The sequence below is a fragment of the Kogia breviceps genome, chromosome 6, assembly GCF_026419965.1.
Source record: "Kogia breviceps isolate mKogBre1 chromosome 6, mKogBre1 haplotype 1, whole genome shotgun sequence".
In the NCBI taxonomy this organism is placed as follows: Eukaryota; Metazoa; Chordata; class Mammalia; order Artiodactyla; family Physeteridae; genus Kogia; species Kogia breviceps.
The window spans coordinates 144,989,341-145,011,430 of record NC_081315.1 but is presented as its reverse complement, the minus strand read 5'-3'; the positions used below and the strand labels follow the sequence as shown (position 1 = coordinate 145,011,430).

Below are 22,090 nucleotides of genomic sequence, written 5' to 3'. Positions count from 1 at the left end.
CTTTGCTAGACTGTAAGGTTTGAATACTTCCTCCTATAAGTATAATTATAGAAAATTAAAATTCTTCAGTTTCTGAACTAACTGATAAGTAGTTAGGGAAACATAGGGCAGAGGAAAGTGTTCTGAGAGTCCCCTGGGTCTGGAGGCCCAGTTTCTCGTTCTCGACCATGTGATTCGAGGCAGGTTACTTGTCCTCCTGTTGGGCGCCTTCTCCAGGCCCTCGCTTAGCCCAGGTGCCCCAGAGGATGTGCTGGCCCCACCCCGAGCCGGGAACATTGGAGGACGTCAACTGGACTGAACTGGGTGCTGAGGGTCCTTTAGCCCAGCGCCCGCTCACCCCTCCTCGTGCTCTCCCGTTTTGTCACACGTGCTCCCTCGACTCTGAACCAAGAGCAGTTTCGTGCTGTTTATATTGATTATGTTTCTTCATTTTAAAAGGAAGCGTCTAAATGGATGTTTTTGTTTCTAGGGAATCAGAGGCAATTATTCCAAACATCTTTTTTTTCCTGGTATTACTGTCTTATGAACGCTATCATTCAAAACAGATCATTGGAATTCCTAAAATCATCCAGCTCTGTGACGGCATCATGGCCAGTGGGAGGAAAGCTGTGACACACGGTAACAGGACAACCTTTCACCGCGGTCTCCAGTGGTCCTGATGCGCTGGCACCACCTGCCACCTGTGTGGACGGCTGCCCAGTGCTCTGTAGGCTGTGCGTGTGCACGCGTGCACATGTGCACTCTGGTTAGAGATGTTTATGTTTCAAAAAAGGAGAGAGCACACTCTTTACTCTCAGGAGTGTATGATCCACTTAGGTAAACACAGACGGTGAGATAATCTAAGGTGCACATAGCGTCTGACATAAATACTCTTGTCTGTCTGTGCGAAACAAAGAATTTTAAAGTCCAGCTTCTGTAAGGACATTGGATTTCTCGTCCAGTGGTATTGGAAGATATAGTTTGGCCTTGATTCAGGGCCTTCTGTTTTGCCTGGTTATATCATAGCAGCTTAAGTGAGGTCCACAGGCGACAGTCAGCTGCTCAGGCAGCCTCCTTCCCACCTGTGGAATGAGGTGGTGTGGTTTAGGAAGGAGCCGTGAATCTTCCTTTGCACTTTTTAAACTGCTCTTCCTACCGCCTCCTCTCCGGCTCCATCGTCAGCAATCTGAAGGCTTTTGAACTGTGATTGGGGTGCCTCCCAAGACCTCGGCTGGCTGCTGCACCCGGGGTCCCCTTTCCGTGTTCCGCAGTAGGGTGACCAGCGAGCCGTGGTGCCGGGGGCGTGGAGGGGCTCGGCAATCACCATTTCCACGCTAGCCTTGCTGGGGCTCGAATCCACGCCTCAGCCCAGGGGTACGTGACTGCACGTATGGACTTGGGGTCGCCGGATCGAGTTGAAAGTGCAAACGGCAAGTAGAGGGATGACTGAGCTTTCCCAGATCAGAGGGTCTGTGGATAGAAAACTGGTGGGCGGCCAGGCTGCCCCGCTCTCTCCTGGGAAGCCTGGTTGTCTAGAAAGCTCAGCAAGCTTGTCGTGTGTGTGCGCGTCACTGAGGGTAAGGGAGTGTGCCTTTCAGTGATCTCGGTGGCGTGACTGGGCGGATCCTTCTCAAGGAAAGGCCTTTCTTAGTTGATTCAAGTGCTGGTGTGAGGCAAAATAATTTACTTTGCTCTTTTGGAGAAAGACACGACATTGTCTAATGAGAGAGTGACTTTAATTGCTGGAAACAGTATAGAAATCTAATCCTTTGACTAAATGTTTTCCATTGAAAAAGCATTTGTTCCCTCTTCAGGTAAATCTTTAAGTAGATTATGCATGAGGATGGAATATTGCTATTTTGGTTAGTTGGAAGGTTTTATTATTTTGAATTTGACTTTTGCATTTGTGTCTCTTTGTGTCAGAAATAATGTTATGTCACAGAAACCCTAGTTTTTGGGGGGTTTTTTGTTTTTTAAAAATTTCACAACATTATGAAGTGTCAGAGGAAGACCCATGGCCTTCCAGGACGGTATACAGGTAATTTCACGGCACTCATTGATAACCTCAATTTATCTCTTATCACAAAGCCAAGTATGGGTCAGGGTTTTCTTTATTTCTCGAGAATAATTTGGAGGTGTTAGTGCTGTCTTCTGAATGCATCTGTCGTATATATACTGCCTTCTTAGTGGGCCCTTTTGTGCCCACAGCCATACCAGCCCTGCAGCCCATAGTCCACGACCTCTTCGTTTTAAGAGGAACCAATAAAGCTGATGCAGGAAAAGAGCTTGAAACCCAGAAAGAGGTGGTGGTGTCAATGTTACTGAGACTCATCCAGTACCATCAGGTAAGAGGAGGTGTGGGGCGGTCACTGACCCTTCCTCGTCCCTGCAGGGACAGGAGGAAATGCCGCGTGGCCGCTGTCTGCTGTCAGTGAGTGTGGCTTTGTGCCAGCCCCGGGCTCTCGGGCGGGGAGACGCAGGGGGACACAAGGCTTGGTGGGGTCTGTCTTTAAGGCAGTGCGGCCTGGCCGACGGTCACAAGGTCGTTCAAGGCGGTAAACGTGGTGGAGGCCCTCTTTTCCAAAATGAGGATCAAATACCAGTCAACAGGGTCGGTCAAAATGGTAGCGTTCTAGAGAATGATTTTTAAAAATCTCGACCTGAAATCATCTAACGACTTTATTTGTGCATTTATTTACCACTGTGTTGAGGGAGGGCCAGAGTCTTTTTCTTGGCGCTGATTTCTGGCTTCGTTTTCCTTGAGGTGGAGTAGGAATTTCAGGTGGTATGTGAGGCAGTCTGAAAACAGAAGTCTGGCTTTTTAATGAATTCTCTTCTGTAGCTGGTACAGTTGCCTAGCCCTCACTTATTTTGGTAATTCTTTTTACCTATTTGTGTTTGAATCTTTATAAAATCGTAAGATTTTCTCATAGAAATACTTCCTTTGTGCATTCTCATTTTGGCTAATCTAGGTAATGTTTAATTAAATGCTTAGTGTTTAATTAAATCCCGTAATTACAATAAAAAGCACGGCTACCGTAAAGAGGCTTGAGAACCAATAACCGGCTCTTAGCAAGCGTGCAGTTTAGTGGGAGGCCTGGAGGGCAGCTCAGCCGGCCCGGCGTCCCCAGAGCTCCCAGCCTGGCCTACGGAGCGGAGAGGGCGGGTCTTGGCTTAGGAGGGTCGGGATGAGTGCAGAGTGGCCGCTGTCGCGCAGGTGCTGCCCGGAGTGCCTCTCGAAGGGAGAGGCAGCTGTGGAGGCGGCCGGGCGGCTTTCCAGGGAATGGGCTCAGCCTGGCCGGCACGTTCATAGATCAGGCCGCAGGCTTTTCTGCGAACAGGCGGGGGATAAGCATTTTCGGCTTTGCAGGAGCTCCTCGTGTCTGCTGTCATTCTGGAAGCCTTCCTGGCACCATTTTCACGGTGGTCGTGTGCCAGGGAGACCGTGTTCACCAAAACAGGCTTTTAGGGGTCTCTGTTTAGAAGGGATCACTAACAAACCCGTGCTCACCCAAGGCCAACTCTTCTGCAGTACGGTGTCCTCGTAGAAGGTGACCTTTGCAGAGACGTTAATACACACAAAGGCCAGAGGGGTGTCTGCACAACAGTTTAGTCAAGGCTGTGCTTGTGTCCTGCCAAAGGTTGAGATGAGTCTGGCTTCCCTTTCGTGCCTTTCCTCTGGTTGTGGGTCTTGTAAAGCCCTAGAGGTGGCAGTGCTGCGGCCCCCCTGCGTGTCCCGGGGCCGGGGCTGCATCGACCCTCCTGGGGGGCACGTGGGCTGGGGTCCGAGTGTCTTCTGGCTGTTCCCTCTGTGCAGGTGTTGGAGATGCTCATCCTGGTCCTGCGGCAGTGCCACAAGGAGAGCGAGGACAAGTGGAGGCGGCTGTCTCGGCAGATAGCCGACATCATCCTCCCGATGTTGGCCAGGCAACAGGTTCGTCCCCCACGCCCCGCGTGTGGGGCCGCTGCGGCGCCGTGGGGGTGGGCGAAGGTGCTCGTGAGAGGTGGGCGCTCGTGCTGGGCTTTCCGTCAGATCGTGGTGGGTGCATTTTATGGTCGTCACTGGTGCCGTCCGGGCGAGTGCGAGGCCAGAGGTAGACGTCCCCTGGGTCCCGAGGTGCCCTTGGGGAAGGGCCTCCGGGGCTGCGTCCTTTCCCGCTTACACCCTGCCTCCCTCACTCTGCTCAGTGAGACGTCTTCTGTTTGCTCTGTAGGGGGGTGTTTTCCCTTATCACGTATAGAGTACGTTGGCAGTTACCCGTCGTTTAATCAGGATTTCTGTAGTCAAGCGATGCAGTCAGTGGTTTCCACCAGCGCAGTGGAAGGCACTGGCCTGGCGGTGTGTGTAGGATGCAGCCCAGTAGTTGCACGGCTTCTGAACCACTTCTGCCCCCACCCCCCGACCCCCGGCGCCGAGGGCGGGACGCTGTGCTCCGGGTGCTGCACCACCCTGGGAACCGGGCAGCAGGGACGCGCTGAAGACGGTCCCTCCAGGAGACCGTCCCAGCTGCTGGGTCTGAAGCACTTCGGGTACAGTCAGCAGATGCCTGTGTGTTCACCTGGGTCGGCCCAGCTAGGGAAGTGGGTGCTCTCAGAGTGAGCGTTTAGTTGGAACGGGGTGGGGAGACGGACGGCAGAGGGGAGGGAACTAGCGACGTGTATAAAATGTCAGATGAGAGTGCTGGAGGGAGGGGGGGGTGTGTCGGCAGGGGGCGACGGTGTTGATTGAATGGGTGACATCGCCGGGACCTGAAGGCGGCGAGGGATGACCTGAGCGGATGCCTGGGGCAGAGCTCTCTGGGTGGAGGGCTCGGGGGACCCTCGGAGGGCTCGGTGCGAAGGGGCTCAGGGTGAACTTGAGAGTTGAACAGGCAGGTGGGGTGTAGGGAGAGCCGCTCGTGGCTCAGGGCCCGTGTGGACCGGGGGTGGGAGCGAAGGGGCGAGAAGGGGCGTCTGCTGGACGCAGCTTGGACGCACAACCAGTGAGCCTTGCTGACGGCTTAGGTGGGGTGAGGGATGTGAGAGGAGGGGTGGGCAGGTGGCTGTAGCGTGACGGCTTTGGGGGCACCGTGGAAGGAGCGGGTTTCGGGAGGAGGGCAGAGCCTGGTTTGGGTGTGTTTGGTTGGGACACCGGGTGGCGCCAGGGCGGCTGGAGGAGGCCTTTGGGTGCGAGCTGGAGGGCAGGCCTGAGGGTGGACGAGGTCGCTGCGGGGCCCGGGGTAGCTGGACAGTGGGAGGAGGCCGAGCCCTGGGAGGCGAGGGCCCATGGACGAGACAGGGAGGAGCAGGCGACGTGCTGTTCTTAAAACCGAGAAGAGGTGTTTCCCGGAGGAGGGACTGAGCGCTGGGAGCTGCGGACGGGCCAGGCCGACGGGCCCTGGGAACTGACCCGCACTTGGCCATACGCGGGTCCCCGGGGAGCAGCTTCGGTGGAGCGGAGGGAACAGGAGCCCAGCCGGCGTGCGCTGGTGAGAGGGCAGGAGGAGAGAGGGAGAGACGTGGCGGCAGCCGGCCACGTCGCTGGGGGCGACGAGGGCCGGTGTCCACCCCGAGGGCAAGAGCAGAGGGGAGCTGCCCTTGCGGGACAGGCGGCCGTGCCGTCGTGGGGTCCCTGAGCACCGCCAGACCCAGGTCTCCGTGGCCACGTAGACGACAGGTCATAGCCAGAGGGTCGTAGCCGGCGGGTGGGCCCCGGGAAGAGGCTCATCTTCCCACCGCAGAGGCGCGGCTCCACGCGAGGCAGGGATCAGACCTGCACCTTGAGAAAATCGCCCTCTGTGGAGATGTTACTGTGTGTATACACACTCGTTAGTAGTGACGAAAATCATCAGTAGGGGAGTGGTTGAATGTACCGTGGTAGAGACTTAATTTGGAATATTTTGCAACCTTTAAAAATAATGTTAGGAGGATTTCCCTGCCGGTCCAGTGGTTAAGACTCTGCCCTTCCATTGCTGGGGGGGCCGGGTTCGATCCCTGGGTGGGGAACTAAGGTCCTGCATGCCTCAGGGAGAGGCCAACAAAATAAAAAAATATTAGGTTTTAGAACATGTTGCCTTGGGAGTTCTCCATTATATTTTTAATGGAAAAAAGCAGAGACATTTATAACATGATTTTTCAAAACAACTTAAACAAAAATCTCTCTACATGTATAGGAATGTGGAGAAAGTTAACGAGAAATACACTAATTTGCTAACATTTGTTACTACATAGTGGGGTAGGGATGGGGTGCCAGTAAAGAAAGAAAAAAGATACAGTGTGTATGATACCCATTTAGGTACATTACATGTGTGTAAAGGATGTGAGAGAGGCTGGTTCTTGAAGTGTTGATGGTGACTGTGTCAGGGCGGTGTGGTTTCAGTTGATATTTTTCATACTTTTACATATTTGAATTTTTTACAGAAAGCATCTATGGTTTATTTAATAAAAAACTAAATGCAAAGATTTCCATCGTGGAAAAAATATAGCTGTTACAGTGTTGTTCTAAAAAACGTTTACTTGGGCTTCCCTGGTGGCGCAGTGGTTGAGAGTCCGCCTGCCGATGCAGGGGGCGCGGGTTCGTGCCCCGGTCCGGGAGGATCCCACGTGCCGCGGAGCGGCTGGGCCCGTGAGCCGTGGCCGCTGCGCCTGCGCGTCCGGAGCCTGTGCTCCGCAACGGGAGAGGCCACGGCGGTGAGAGGCCCGCGTACCGCAAACAACAACAACAACAACAACAACGACAGTGTTTACTTGGTTCACTACTGAAGTTAAAATGCATTTAAGCGCGGGGGTGGGAACGATGCAAGGTCAAGGCCGTTCGACCTTGAGACAACTGATGTGAGGTATAAACGTTGGCATTTCAGTTGGCTTACGGGAAAACATCTGTGACGTTTGATTACAACAGATGCACATTGATTCTCACGAAGCACTTGGAGTGTTAAATACGTTATTTGAGATTTTGGCCCCTTCCTCCCTCCGTCCCGTGGACATGCTTTTACGGAGTATGTTCGTCACCCCAGACACCCTGGTGAGTATCCCGCCTCCTGATGACATCTTGGGTTCACCACTGTGTGGGGCACCTGGGGGTTTCTGCTGGGGCCAGGGTGGAACCTTAGTATTTGCATTTTAAACAGGTTCCCAGATGGTACTGATGCTGCTTGTCTGGGACCCCACTTTGAGAACCAATGAGACAGATTTACTGGTGGAATTATAAAGTCAGGGTGATTTTCATAAATGAAATTGGCAATCGGGAAAAACTTAATCCTCTTTTTTCTTTAGCTATAACTTACTTATTTTCCTTCCTTTAGGCATCTGTGAGCACTGTTCAACTATGGATATCCGGAATCCTAGCCATTTTGAGGGTTCTGATTTCCCAGTCAACTGAAGATATTGTTCTTTCTCGTATTCAGGAGCTTTCCTTCTCTCCATATTTACTCTGCTGTCCGATAATTAATAGGTTAAGAGATGGGGACAGAAATTCAGTACTGGAAGAACACAGTGAAGGGAGACAAACGAAGAGTTTGCCAGAAGAAACATTTTCCAGGTATGCTCTGTGTCTGAGCCGTCCGCTAGTCCGTGTCCTCAGGCCGTCGTGTGGTGTTTGGGATCGTCACTAAGTGTCGCTTCAGCTCTGCGAGGTGGGTTAGGGAGTCTGTGTTGCTGTGTCTTCTTTGCCCAGCCTGCCTCGCCCGTGGCCCTTGGTCATGCGTGTCTGCAGGCTCTGTCACGTCCTGAATCAGACCCTCGTTAAGACTGCGCGGGCGGTAGTGGGTGGGTGCAGGCCATAAGGGCGTGGTTGCCTGCAGAGAATTGGAAAACCCACTGAAAGTCAGTCTTGCGTGTATTCCCACCGGGTGCTGGCCACCCTAAACACTGTCAGTAGTAAAATCCCCCTCCCCGCCGGGGTGGAACACTCGTACTGTGCTCCCCTGGGTGTACTTGTGGCGTCAGATCACATCTGCCCTTATCGGTTCTTGGGAAACTCCTTGAGGGCGGCGATCACAAGTCAAGTCAGGCACTGAAGAGGCTTGTTGTGTAGACAAGTGTGTATCCACCTTTGCTGGATCCGGGGTGCACGCTGACTTACACCTCGTAGAGCGTGTCCGCCAAGCACAGTTCCTGAGAACGTGCTCCTCCCTGCCGGGTGCACCGTAGTGTCCACGTAGCTGCCCTTGGTTGACCGTCAGGGCCTGAGGCGCCATTGTGTTTGCGGAGATGAATCCAGTGAAACTGCACAACGCCCGTTTGTCCGCAGGTTCAGCAAGGCAGCCTGTGGCTCCTGCTGTTACATTTAAGCAGGGGGCTAAAGTGGAGGATACAGCCTACTTTATCGTTTATAAAGTTTTGAAGAAACACTGCAGGTTATTTTACCCTCCTGACGGTCCTTTAAAGGTGGCGTGATTCCTGCCGCCTCATTAGTGAGGGAAGTGATACGCAGAGGTAAAGTGACTTAATCCAGAGGGCTGGCGTTGAGCACTTTACTTTCATTTTTACCCCACCCATATCTACCGTGTATATTACTTTCACGTGTGTGCCTCCCAGAGGTGCTCCGCGATAGGCACTTACTTCACTGTCACCCTTCTCCCTTTCTTTGAAGGTTTCTGCTACAGCTGGTTGGCATCCTTTTAGAGGACATAGTTACAAAGCAGCTAAGAGTGGAAATGAGTGAGCAGCAGCATACTTTCTACTGCCAAGAGCTGGGCACGCTGCTCATGTGTCTGATCCACATCTTCAAGTCTGGTAGGTGCATCACACTCGTCTTATTAGAGCGCCTGTGTGTCCCCTGCCCTGCCCTGCCCACTCTCAGGGTGTAAGGAGGTGCTGCCCAGTGTCAGCTCTGCTCTGCTCTGCTCTGCTCTGCTCTGCTCACTGTGCCTTTGGAGACGTTGTGCTGATGAGAACCGTAAACCTGGGCGCTCCCTCCTGTTTTAAAGATTTGGAAAGTCGACATGTTTTTGTTACCTTTACACACGATTGTGGATGTAAAAAGACAGTGCACTGAAGAGCGAAGTCACAAGATCCCAGCCATGTAGCAAGCGTAGGAAGCAACCAGCCCGCCTTAGGAGAGTCAGTGTCTTTCGACAGGAATGAGTGTTTTCAAAAGGAATGTCTTGCTAGTTGTAGGGTACAGGCATATCCTTCTTTTCTCATCAAGAAAAATGAAAGGCAATTCTAATCTCTAGGAAAAACAAACAGCAAGGAAGTCATGGTCCAAATATGGAGCAAATCTGGAAGTGGTTTGAGTCCTGGAAGTGCGGGGGTAGGTGCTCTCTTTGGGTGCGACTGCCTCTGGTGCGTTTAATTCTGTTGCCGCATCGTGTATTTCCACGCCTCGGCTCTTTTACTGTGTTGGCTTTGTTTTCTGTGGGGCTCCTTCCCCGCAGCAGAAAGGATGGCCTCTGGTCTCAGCCCCCGCGGGAGTCCTGTGAGGGGCTCGTGAGCCCTGGGTGCTCTGGCCAGCCTGGGCTGGGCGAGAGGCTGGACGGCATTCCTTTGGGAGAAAGTGTTGCTTTGCAGTAGTAAGGGAAGGGGAGCGGACAGAACAACTGACAGTCCGCTGCTAGTGATGGAAGCATATGCCAAGGCGAGTTTGGAGGTAACCACCACAACTGAAAACAGAATGATAACAGATAGTCTTAAGAGGGATGGGGCAGGGCACTTGTAAAATCGGAAGCCCCCATCTGTTATGGGATTTAAAAATCATGTGTGTCTCCTACTTTGATACAAATTAAAACACACACATGCCCACATACGTACCATTAGAGCAGAAGATAGTTACCACTGTCAACCTTTATTCATTCAACAAAGATGCACTGAGTCCACCGCCACTGTGCTGGGCCCTGGGTGTGCCGTGGTCAGTACAGCTGACGTGATTCCTGCCTCCGTGCGCTCAGTCTAGCGGAGCAGACAATACACAGATAGGTTGCCACAAGTCTCGCCGTCTCCTGAGAAGGAAACAGAAGCGCAGTGACAGCCAGCACAGGGGTGGGCGGTAGGGGCAAGTTCTCCTAGGGGGCTGCTGAGCTAAGGCCTGAAGGAGAAGGAGCTGGCCCTTCGGAGAGAGTGTTTCTGCCGAGAGGGGTGAGGGGTCGGAGGGGCTGAGGAGGTGGGCAGGGACCTGGGCTCGCGCGGCCTGGGAGCGGTGGAGAAGGACACCCCTTCACGGTTGCTTCACGTACCTGCTGTCGCCCTCGGCACAGGAGCGTGGCCAGAATTTAATTTTGATGATGGTTTGCAGCTTCAAGCCACCTTGTTTACTTATCGTTGAAATAATTTTCTTTTTGAGGATCTTTGGATTTATGTCCCACCCACTGCGATAAGTGTAAAGTTGAGAAAATAGTTAAGCCATGTGAAGAACAAGTTGTTTTTAGTATATGGGCCATCGATTGGTTTGGGTCTGACACCAGAATGGTACCCGTTCACATCGAAGGACGGCTTCCTACCTTCTTTGGATAAGAGCAGTGCATCCTGTGGCCGTAGGCGCAGCCAAGTGGACTTCCGTGCCGTTCACTCACCTGTCGCTCTCACTTCCTCTTCCTTTGCTCACAAGTCGGGAAATACTTTCATGGTTTGTTGCCGTGCTGTCGAGTCCAGCTTCCTGCAGTGTGCACATGTTCTGTGTCTGCACTCCGGCCGCACGCGGCTGATGGGCACTGGACGTGTGGTGTTGTGACTGAGGAGCTTTTATTCGATCTAAGTCTGGTTAAACTTGAGCAGCCGTGCGAGGCGTGGAATACCGAGAAGGCCGTGCCCTGCTCCGGAGCCCGGGCTGGGCGTCGGGGCACGTGGGTTTCGCCACTCGTGTCTCTGGACGGTGTTCGGTTGGTCCAGTATTTGTAAATAAGAGGTGTGTGGGTGTGTACAAATGTCTGTTTCTATCTCCTCGTGTATTTTGATGCCATTGCTTTTAAAGACACCAGGCGGCAGAATTACTGTGTTAGTTGGTTTTGAGATAAAGTAAACCATCTTGTCTTTTGTATAAATAAGGTGTCTTTAGCATCTAAAGTTGGTAATTTTTATTTATGCATTGCTTAAACAATGACAATAATTTCACCCCTCCGTTGAAAATTGAGATCTTTGAATTTGTCCATTTCAGGTATTATTTCTTAGAACAGGAGCTAGTCTTGAGTAATGGCCTTGACCTCTCATTTTCTGTTACCCCTGTTGTTGCGGGGTGGGGTGTATGAATCCCAGAGTCGTTTGCCTATTTCACATTCAATCCAGCATAAACAGAAGAGCCAGGAAAGTCACCTGGTCTCCATTTTATAGGTTCTGGGTAACTAACACCTCGTCCTCTCCACTGAGACAGACCAGATAGAAGCGGAAGGTGGAGCCATGGCAGGAGGCTGACGGTGTCCATTGCTTTGTTGCAGGCAGGGCTGGGTTGAGTCCTCCAGCCTGTGGCCACAGTAAGGCTTCCTAACTGCTCACCGTGTTTTCCAGTACCCCCCCCCACCTCCGCTAGCCCCCACTGTGTGCCCCCCCTGCTGCCGTCCAGTGCTCACCCGGCCGAGGGCAGCAGTGGGCGGCGGAGCCATTCCTGACCCTCCCCCTTCCTTCCTCGCAGGCAGAGCCCTCTTCCCAGTATTTTTTGTTTGGGTCCAAGTGGGGTCACTAGAAGGGAGGGAATGTGGCCTTCCTGCAGTGATGAAATGGGCACTGATTCAGAACCGTGCTTGGCCCGGGATGGGGCGCTGACGGTGCTCTCTCAGGGCTGCGTGGTACCCTCTACATGGTCGTCCCCGGCAACCCTTAGAACAAGTCTGTGAGGTAGTTCCCCGTTTCTGCTGATGAGAGAATTCAGGTTCTGAACGGTCGTGGGATAAAACCAAGAGTGAAAGCCCAAGAATTTCTTCTTGCCCGCTATGTCTTGCTGCTTCTTGGGTTGGTGACGGTAAGTGTAGCAGCTCATGTTTGCAGAGCACTTGCTGTGGGCCCGGCACACGCTGTGACATCCGTGTTCTAGCTGAAGTTACTGAGTCACAGGCTTGTAATGCGTGAGCTCCCGGGTGGTGGGATGCGGGGGGAGGTGTCTAGAGCCTGGTCGCACACCGTCAGCAGTGCCGCCGCGCGCCCCCCCCCCCCCCCCCCCCGCAGGAGTCTAGCCCCAGGCTACCACCAGTGTCTGCCCAGCTCCTCCGTCTAACGTCTCGTCCCCGATCCTGCTCCCCGTCCCCTCTTGTGTTTGCTCCTCCCGTGATCGGTCCTTCCAGTTTGTGTCTTGAGTGTCTCCTTCATTCACTCATGCTCTCTTCGCTGCACGCTCCACGCGGCAAGACGTATGTGTCTCTCCTTCTCACCTAGAGCTGCGCTGCTGGTCCAGCCCACGAGGCGGAACAAACCCTTTCTTTGCTCTGCGGCTTCCTGAATTGTCCTCCTCTTCTTGTTTACTACACAGTCTTTCAAAAGAAATCTTTCAGGAGTTTATTGTTGTTGCTTCTAGTGATCTGCTTTCCCTCTTTCTCTCCACCCTCAGTGGTTTGCCTCTTGATCTCATTACCAGAAATGCCTCTGCAAAGGCCACCTGTGGACTTGCCCAGGCCCTCATCTTCCCGGACCCTGCAGCCCAATTCCGTGGACAGACCTCTCTTCGCTGAAACTCCCTCGTCCCTTGACTTCTCCTTCAGTCTTCTCTTTCCAACCTCTTAATCGCATGTGTTCTCGTGCCTTGTCAATCACCCCAAACAGGAGGAGATGTGCACCTACTTGGCATCCCTTACTTACTCTCCAGCAGGAAGGAGAAACCTTCTTCAGTAGGTATGAGAGCTTCCCCTACAGGCCTGTCCCAACTCCAACTTGAGCTGAGGTTTCTGTGGTTAATTCCACACTTGTAACTGGCAGGTTGTACCTTTTGACCACCTTCCCCCATTTCTCCACCCACCACCCCCCACCTCTGGCAACTGTTAGTCTGATCTCTGTATCTATGAGTTTGGTTTTTTTAGATTCCACATATAAGTGAGATCATACAGTATTCATCTTTCTCTGACTTATTTCACTTAGCATAATGCCCTCAAGGTCCATCCATGCTGTTGCAAATGACAGGATTTTCTTCTTCTTTTTTTTTTTTTTTTTTTTTTGCGGTACGCGGGCCTCTCACTGCTGTGGTCTCTCCCGTTGCGGAGCACAGGCTCCGGACGCGCAGGCTCAGCGGCCATGGCCCACGGGCCCAGCCGCTCCACGGCACGTGGGATCCTCCCGGACCGGGGCACGAACCCGCGTCCCCTGCATCGGCAGGCGGACTCTCAACCTCTGCGCCACCAGGGAAGCCCTCTTCTTTTTTTTTTTTTTTTTTTTAATGGCTAAATAATATTCCTGTGTGTGTGTGTGTGTCACATGTTCTTTATCCACTCATGCTTCAGTAGACACTTGGGTTGTTTCCGTGTCTTGGCTCCTGTGATTAATGCTGCAGTGAACATGGGAGTGCAGGTATCTTTTTTTTTTTTTTTTTTTTTTTTTTTTTTTTTTTTTTTTTTTTAAGGAACATTTATTTATTTATTTTTGGCTGCGTTGGGTCTTCGTTGCTGCATGCAGGCTTTCTCTAGTTGTGGTGAGTGGGGTCTACTCTTTGTTGCAGTGCGTGGGCTTCTCATTGCGGTGGCTTTTCTTGTGGAGCACGGGCTTCAGTAGTTGTGGCACGTGCGCTCAGTAGTTGTGGCTCATGGGCTCTAGAGGACAGGCTCAGTAGTTGTGGTGCACGGGCTTAGTTGTTACACAGCATGTGGGATCTTCCCGGACCAGGGATCGAACCGGTGTCCCCTGTGTTGGCAGGCAGATCTTAACCACTGCGCCACCAGGGAAGTCCCGCAGCTATCTTTTTGAGTTAGTGATTTTGTTTCTTTCGGGTATATACCCATAAATGGGATTGCTGGATCATATGGTAGTTCTGTTTTTTTTTTTTAATAGATCTTTACTGGAGTATAATTGCTTTACAATACCATGTTAATTTCTGTTGCACAACAAAGCAAATCATCCATATGCATACACATGTCCCCGTATCCCCTCCCTCTTGCGTCTCCCTCCCTCCCTCCCTATCCCACCCCTCTAGGTCATCGCAAAGCGCCGAGTTGATCTCCCTGTGCTATGCGGCTGCTTCCCACTAGCTATCGGTTTTACATTTGGTAGTGTGTATATGTCCCTGCCACTCTCACTTCGCCCCGCTTTGCCCTCCCACTGCATGTCATCAAGTCCATTCTCTATGTCTACCTCTTTATTCCTGCCCTGCAACTAGGTTCATCAGTACCACTTTTTTTTTTAGATTCCGTATATATGTGTTAGCATACGGTATTTGTTTTTCTTTCTGACTTACTTCACTCTTTATGACAGACTCTAGGTCTGTCCATATCACTACAAATAACTCAATTTTGTTTCTTTTTATGGCTGAGTAATATTCCATTGTAAATATATGTACCACATCTTCTTTATCCATTCGTCTGTCACTGGACACTTAGGTTGCTTCCATGTCCTGGCTATTGTCAATAGTGCTGCAGTGAACATTGTGGTACATGTCACTTTTTGAATTATGGTTTTCTTAGGGTATATGCCTAGTAATGGGATTGCTGGGTCATATGGTAGTTCTATTTTGAGTTTTTTAAGGAACCTCCATACTGCTTTCCATAGTGGTTGTATCAATTTACATTCCCACCAATAGTGTAGGAGGGTTCCCTTTTCACCACACCCTTTCCAGCATTTATTGTTTCTAGTTTTTTTGATAATGGCCATTCTGACCCGCGTAAGGTGATACCTCATTGTAGTTTTGATTTGCGCTTCTCTAATAATTAATGATGTTGAGCACCTTTTCGTGTGCCTCTTGGCCATGTGTATGTCTTCCTTGGTGAAATGTCTATTTAGGTCTTCCACCTGTTTTTTAACTGGATTGTTTTTTTGATTTTGAGCTCCATGAGCTGTTTGTATATCTTGGAGATTAATCCCTTGTCTGTTGTTTCATTTGCAAATATTTTCTCCCATTCTGAGGGTTGTCTTTTTTATGGTTTATGGTTTTTTGTTTTTGTTTTTTTGGTTTTTATGTTTATGTTTTCCTTTGCTGTGCAAAAGCTTTTAATTAAGTCCCATTTGTTTATTTTTGTTTTTATTTCTGTTACTCTAGAAGGTGGGTCAAAAAAGATCTTGCTGTGGTTTATGTCAGAGTGTTTTTCCTATGTTTTCCTCTAAAAGTTTTATAGTGTCTGGTCTTACATTTAAGTCTTTAATCCATTTGGAGTTTATTTTTGTGTGTGATGTTAGGTGGTGTTCTAATTTCATTCTTTTACATGTAGCTGTCCAGTTTTCCCAGCACCACTTATTAAAGAGACTCTTTTCTCCATTGTATGTTCTTGCCTCCTTTGTCATAAGTTAGATGCCCATATATATGTGGGTTTATCTCTGGGCATTCTATCCTGTACCATGGATCTGTATTTCTGTTTTTGTGCCAGTACCATACTGTCTTGATTACTGTAGCTTTGTGGTATAGGTTGAAGTCAGGAAGCCTGATTCCTCCAACTCTGTTTTTCTTTCTCAAGACTGCTTTGGCTATTTGGTGTCTTTTATGTTTCCATACTAATTGTAAGATTTTTTGTTCTAATTCTGTAGTTTGGTAGTTTGATAGGGATTGCATTGAATCTGTAGATTGCTTTGGGTAGTATAGTCATTTTCACAATATTGATTCTTCCAATTCAAGAACATGGTATATTTCTCCATCTGTTTATGTCATTTTTGATTTCTTTCATCAGTGTTTTATAGTTTTCTGAGTACAAGTCTTTCACCTCCTTAGGCAGGTTTATTCCTAGGTATTTTATTCTTTTTGTTGCAATGGTAAATGGGAGTGTTTCCTTAATTTCTCTTTCTGATTTTTCATTGTTGGTGTATAGGAATGCCAGAGATTTCTGTGCATTAATTTTGTATCCTGAAATCTTACCAAATTCATTGATTAGTTCTAGTAGTTTTCTGGTGGCAGTTTTAGGATTTTCTATGTATAGTATCATGTCATCTGCAAACAGTGACAGCTTTACTTCTTCTTTTCCGATTTGGATTCCTTTTATTTCTTTTTTTTCTCTCATTGCTGTGGTTAGAACTTCCAAAACTATGTTGAATAAGAGTGGTGAGACAAGTGGCAACCTTGTCTTGTTCCTGATCTTAGTAGAAGTGGTTTCAGTTTTTCACCATTGAGAACGATGCTGGCTGTGGGTTTGTCATGTATGGCCTTTATTATGTTGAGGAAAGTTCCCTCTGTGCCCATTTTCTGGAGAGTTGTTATCAGAAATGGGTGTTGAATTTTGTTAAAAACTTTTTCTGAATATATTGAGATAATCCTATGGTTTTTATTCCTTAATTTGTTAATGAGGTGTATCACATTGATTGACTTGCGTATATTGAAGAATCCTTGTATCCCTGGGATAAATCCCACTTGATCATGGTGTATGATCCTTTTAATGTGCTGTTGGATTCTGTTTGCTAGTATTTTGTTGAGGATTTTTGCATCTGTGTTCATCAGTGATATTGGCCTATAATTTTCTTTTTTTGTGATATCTTTTTCTGGTTTTGGTATCAGGGTGATGGTGGCTTCGTAGAACGAATTTGGGAGTGTTTCTCCCTCTGCAATTTTTTGGAAGAGTTTGAGAAGGATTCGTGTTAGGTCTCCTCTAAACGTTTGATAGAATTCTCCTGTGAAGCCATCTGGTCCTGGGCCTGCCTCTCCTGTTCTCCCCTCGGCTTCCTTCCTATGCCCCCAAGGACCCACCTGACCTGGAGGGGGCTTTGCGGGGCAGGAGACTGGCCTGGGAGCTCAGCAGGCTCCCTGGGCCCCAGTGAGCAGGGCAATCGCCCACTGCTCCTTTCCTGCTCCTCCCGGAGGACCCCTCCCGCCTGCCACTCCTGATCTCCCCGGCCTCCCTCCTATGCCCCCAGGACCCATGTGGCCTGGATGGGGCTTTGGGGGCTGCGGGAGCGGCTCGGAAGCTCAGCAGGCTCCCTGGTCCGAGTAGGCCAGGCGATTGCCCTCCACTCTTCTCCGGCTCTTCCTGGAGAGTCCCTCCCACCTGCCTCTCCTGATATCCCCAGCCTCAGGGGTGCCGATCTTGTCTGGCCTCCACTTCTCCTCCCCCCTCGGTCCCCCTACATCCTACTGGTTTACTCTGGGATTCCCCCTGTCTCCTTGGGGGTCAGAGTCCCCCACCAGCGGCCGGCAAGTGCCCTAGTTGTGGGGAGAGGCTAACTCCACGTCTTCCCACAGTTCCACCTTGACTCCTCCTCCGGTAGTTCTATTTTTAATTTTTTAAGGAACCTCTGTACTGTTTTCCACAGTGTCTGCACCAATTTACATTCCTATCGTAGTGCACAAGGGTTCCCTTTTTTTCGCAGCCTCACCAATACTTGTTATTTCTTGTCTTTTTGATGATAGCCGTTTTAACAGGTGTGAAGTGATACGTCATTGTGGTCTTACCCTGCAGTTTCCTAATGATTAAGGATGCTGAGCACCTTTCCATGTACCTCTGGGCTGTGTGAATATCTTCTTTGGAAAAATGTCTATTCGAATCCTTTGCCCACTTTTAAAAATGTTTTTGAAGACTTTTTTTTTTTTTCCTGTGGACCGTTTTTTTTTGGCAGATACAGTGCTCACTTATTCTCTCCATGTTTAAAAAAGAATTTTAAAATAACAAAATAATTTTATACACCATACAATTCAGGGTAGGGTTGGGCTCAGGAGACCACTTCGTTGTTCAGAGTGTGGACAGAACCCTCTGTCTCCAAACATTTTTTGAGCCAGTTTAACTTTAGCTCTGAGTCCTGGTCCCAGTCTTGAAACCACAGAAAGTTAGGGGCTGGAATTTTCTCAGCCATAGGGATGAAGATCTTGTTCAGATGGGAGGAGAGAGCTTCCTGCACGGGACCAATAAAGCCTCTGATGCAGAAACATGAGGAGGCAAGGGCAGAGGGCACGGGGGCTGAACCAGAGGGGCCTGTTGTGGGGGGAGGGGGAGGAGCCCTCTCCCGATCCGGCATTTCCCTGTGCTCATCCCTGTGTCTCCACTCAGCAGAACAGGGGCTGCCTTAGAGCAGCAGCAGCCAGTACATTTGATGGAGGAACTTTCTCCTAGTAGCTTCCAGAACCTGAAGACAGGGCCCAGTAGGAACTTCGAGTGGATTCATGAGACCCCAGGATGCCTGGGAGCGACAAGCCCTTGATTATTGAGATGGCCCTGCCATGGGCCCAGCTCCTGGAAGGCACGGTCAGGTCGTTTTGCAAGGACAGCCCTTGACTAGGGCAGATGGACCTGCACAATCACGCTGGCCTGGGACAGACAGACCCCGTCGTGCTCAGAGCAGAAATCAATGTCCTGGACCAAGTGTTCAGAAGACACAAAGCAGACGATCTTCTTAAGGTTGGAGAACACACGGCCGGCCTCAAAGGAGAAGCTCTTTCTACACTGCTGGGCGGGGAAGGCAAAGGGAAGTCACGATGCAGGACGGCCTCGCTGGCATCCAGAGGTTGGACGGTTAGCGCAGATAAACTGTCACTGTATCGTTGGTCTGCCCACCAGTCAGAGACACAAGTCTCAGTCTTTCCACTGTCCAGGAATTCCGGCCACAGACCCTCCGCCTCCAGTTCCGACACCTGCTTCTTTTGACACCACCTGTAGGGAGACAGGCAGCTGGTCTGTGTACAGGCCCTGGGAGTGACCTCCCAGTTTTCCTCCGCCCCCCAGGCATCTCCTGCAGTCGGCACCGTCCATTTCAGGAAGCCTTCTTCGCCATTGGGGTTCGGGAGGAGGTTGCGTCCTATGGGTCTGCTCTCGCAGAAGCGGCCCAGGACACAGGGCCTGGGGTCGTCGGCGGGGGCAGGTAGGTGTGGAGGATGGGTGACAGGGTGGCGTGCCCTTGAGCCAGGACTCTCAGCCACGGGGCCTTGGCGGTCCAGGTGGTGCCAGCGCCGGCACACCTGGCGGCAGTGCCCGAGCAGAATGTGTTGGGGCACACGGCTCAGCACCATCACAAGCAGCTCCGATGACAGTTGGCCCGGACCCAGCGCCCCCCTGGGTTCGGGGTCCTGAGCGGGGACCCCCGGCGGGCAGGCCCCTGGAGGCTGAAGTGTACGTGGTCTCCTCGCCAGGCCCGGCTGCCACTGCTTCTAGGGGGAGAGACATAATGAACAGGAGGCACAGTAAGCAGATTATGTACTGTTGGGAAATTACTAAAAATAAAATCCTGAGCTTCTTGAGAGGGCGGAGTCAAGATGGGGGTGTGAGAAGACGCAGAGTTTGCGTCTCCCTACAATGTCTCCCCACAACTAGGGCACCTGCTGGATGCTGGTGGGGGACCTCAAGGCCCAAGGAGATGGGAGGAAGCCCCAAGCGAACCGGTAGGACGTGGGGGGACGGAGGGGGGAAGAGAAGTGGAGGCCGGACAGGACCGGCACCCCTGAGGGGTGGCTGAGAGGGACGAGGGGTTCCCACGCCTGGAGGGACCCTTGGGGGCTCGGATCGGGGGGTGGGGGGAGCACGCCCAGCGTTTCCCCTGCCCAGTTGGCTGGGGAAGTCTGCCCAGCTCTCGGGCGGGGTCCTACGGCCTCAGAGTTCCCCTCCGGGCTGCGCTGGTCTTGGGGGCATAGGAGGGAGGCAGGCGGGAGGGCGCTCCAGGACCCGAGGAGAAAGAGCGGAGGGCGTTTGCCCCACCCACTTGGGCCCGGAGAGCCTGCTGGGCTCCCAGGCCTGGTCCCCCCGCCCCACCACATTGGTCCTCTGATGGCGACCATTTTCAAAGTCTTTATTGAACTTGTTGCAGTGTTGCTCCTGTTTTATGTTTTGGTTTTTTGGCCACGAGGCATATGAGATCTCAGCTCCCCGACCAGGGATCAAACCCACACCCCCTGCACTGGAAGGCGAAGTCTTAACCACTGGACCACCAGGGAAGCGCCACTTTGCCCACGTTTTAATTGGATTTATTTTTGTTATTAATTTATGTGTTCCTTATATATTTTGGATATTAACCCCTTATCAGATGTATGGGTTGCAAAGTTTTCTCCCATTCTGTAGGTTGCCTTTTCATTTTGTTGATGGTTTCCTTTGCTCTGCAGAAGCTTTTTAGTTTCATGTAATCCCACTTATTTTTTGTTGTTGTTGTTGTTGCCTTTGCTTTTGGTGTCATATCCAAAAGATGATTGCCAAGACCAATGTCAGGGAGCTTAATACCTATGTTTTCAGGTCTTATATTCAAGTCCTTAATCCATTTCAAGTTGATTTTTGTGAGTGGTATAAGCTAGGGGTCTAGTTTCATTCTTTTGCATGTGAAGACCCAGTTTTCCCAGCACCATTTGTTGAAGGGACTGTCTTTCATCCATTGACTGTTGTTGGTCTCTCTCTAGTCTCCCCTCCCGCCCTCTGTCTCTCTGTCTCCCGCCCTCCTCCTCACCCTCCATGGGACCGCCTCCTTCGTGACCTGCCTCGGTTATTGCTGCAGAGATGACTCTGGTAACTGCCTCCTTAGGTCCTGTCACTCCACCATCATGGCTGCCTTGGTCTCTCGTTTCCATCCTCCCTCTAGACACGTGCTTGGTGTCCTGCCAGCCCCTCAGACTTACACTTAAGGTTGGACTTGTCACCTGGCACAGCTGCTCTTCTCCAGCTTCCTCTTCTTGTTCGGCATTTGTCATTAGAGACGCTCAAACCCCAGCGTCATTGTCGCCCCCCGGTGGGCCCCTAGCTTCCTGTCCTGTCCCACCAGCGGCTTCCTCCTGCTCTCGGGACACTGCCCCCCAAGGCCGGGCACTTCCCTGACGTCCTTCCGGCAGCAGCAGCCGCTTCCTGCTCGTTGGCTCTGTCCAGCGCTGTACTGAGCCCTTCACTTGGGTTTTACGATGTGGTCCTTACTGCAGCCCTGTGAGCAGTTGGTTCTCTCAATTCCATTTTACAAGTGAGGAAACTAAGGCCGCAGGGGACGTACGGCCAGGGTCACCGAGCAGGCATGGCAGAGCCACAGTCTGATTTCAAAGCCCGCCTCGACGCTCCGTCACCTGGGTCTCAGCCCTGACCGTGGTTTCCTGCCCCCTGTTCCGTAAAACCCCACATCTGTGGTCTGCCGTTCCCCGCAAGCCTTGGCCTGGCTGCGGGGTTCCTTTGGGGCAGCACCTGGCTCTCCCCTCATGTCCGTGACCCACAGGGAGCCCGTGCAGTGACGGAGGCATGAGAGGGAGCAGGCCAGGGCCGGGTGGGCCTGAGGTGGGCGCTGCTGACACGGCAGCAACCGGAGAGAACCCAGCCGCTGCGGCCAGAGGGGAGGCGAGCACTGGAAAGCTTCTCGTCAGGTGTTTCTGTTCGGCGAGCTTTTGCCAGCTCTCCCCTTGTCTCGGCGTGGCTGCGACCAGTCATGAGGAGTGAGAAGTCTGTGGTCTGCAGGTTTCTGCCTGTTTTAGGGCCCTTTTGTGTTTGGATGTGTTGAAATTCAGAGCAGAAATGAGCTTTTGACTCGCCAGCAGTGAGGCCAGGAGCCCTCAGCTGGGGGGACAGGGAGCCCCCGGCCACCTCCTGTCCTGTCCAGTCCTGCTGCGTCCCAGGCTGCACTTCACGGCAGGCACGTGTCCCCGTGTCCCTGGGGTGAGGGCCAGTCTGGGTGCATGTGGGGCGGGGTGGAGAGACAGACGTGTGCAGCTGGCTTCGTGTCGCTCCAGAGGTGGGATGGAATGAAGTCGTGGATTCACTCCCTCCTCGTGGGGGCTTTTCCCGGCCCCAAGGAGGCTGCTGCGGGAAACCGGGGCAGAGCCTGGCCGGGTCTGCTGCCTGCGCGGCCGCCTTGCCCCGCTGCTCGCCCCGTGCTGGCTGCAGAGGCCACGTGGCCCTCGGCTCTCAGGGGCCTGCCGTTCCCTCCCGCGCGGCTCGGCTCGGGCTGTCCCGGGTGCCGTGACCTGATGGGCTGCGTGGTGGCTGCCGCCTTCTCGGTGGAGCTGCGTCCACGGCCGGCACCACCAAGGCTCCCGGCTTGGAGCCCCTGGAGAGCCTGGTCACTCGGCGGGGAGGACGGGACAGTGGGAGCACCGGCTTCCTTGGCTGCTCCATTAAGGAGCAGAATGTCAAGCTGGAATTTTCTAAGTGCCAAAGGCTGTGAACGTGTCACTGTAGGAAAGAGCCCTGTGTGTGTCTTTTTTGTGTAA

At 51.8% G+C, this 22,090-nt stretch overlaps 1 protein-coding gene across 2 annotated transcripts in view; it reads left to right on the top strand.

The window, feature by feature from the left end:
* The window catches only part of HTT (huntingtin), a 141,365-nt gene that overhangs the window by 79,883 nt on the left and 39,392 nt on the right, over positions 1–22,090 (top strand). For both annotated transcript variants that reach the window (XM_067036781.1, XM_059065976.2), the window contains exons 35-40: positions 470–618; positions 2,188–2,324; positions 3,797–3,913; positions 6,860–6,982; positions 7,263–7,498; positions 8,552–8,694. In XM_067036781.1, the coding sequence (XP_066892882.1) occupies positions 470–618; positions 2,188–2,324; positions 3,797–3,913; positions 6,860–6,982; positions 7,263–7,498; positions 8,552–8,694 (905 nt within the window). The remainder of the gene's footprint in view (positions 1–469; positions 619–2,187; positions 2,325–3,796; positions 3,914–6,859; positions 6,983–7,262; positions 7,499–8,551; positions 8,695–22,090) is intronic.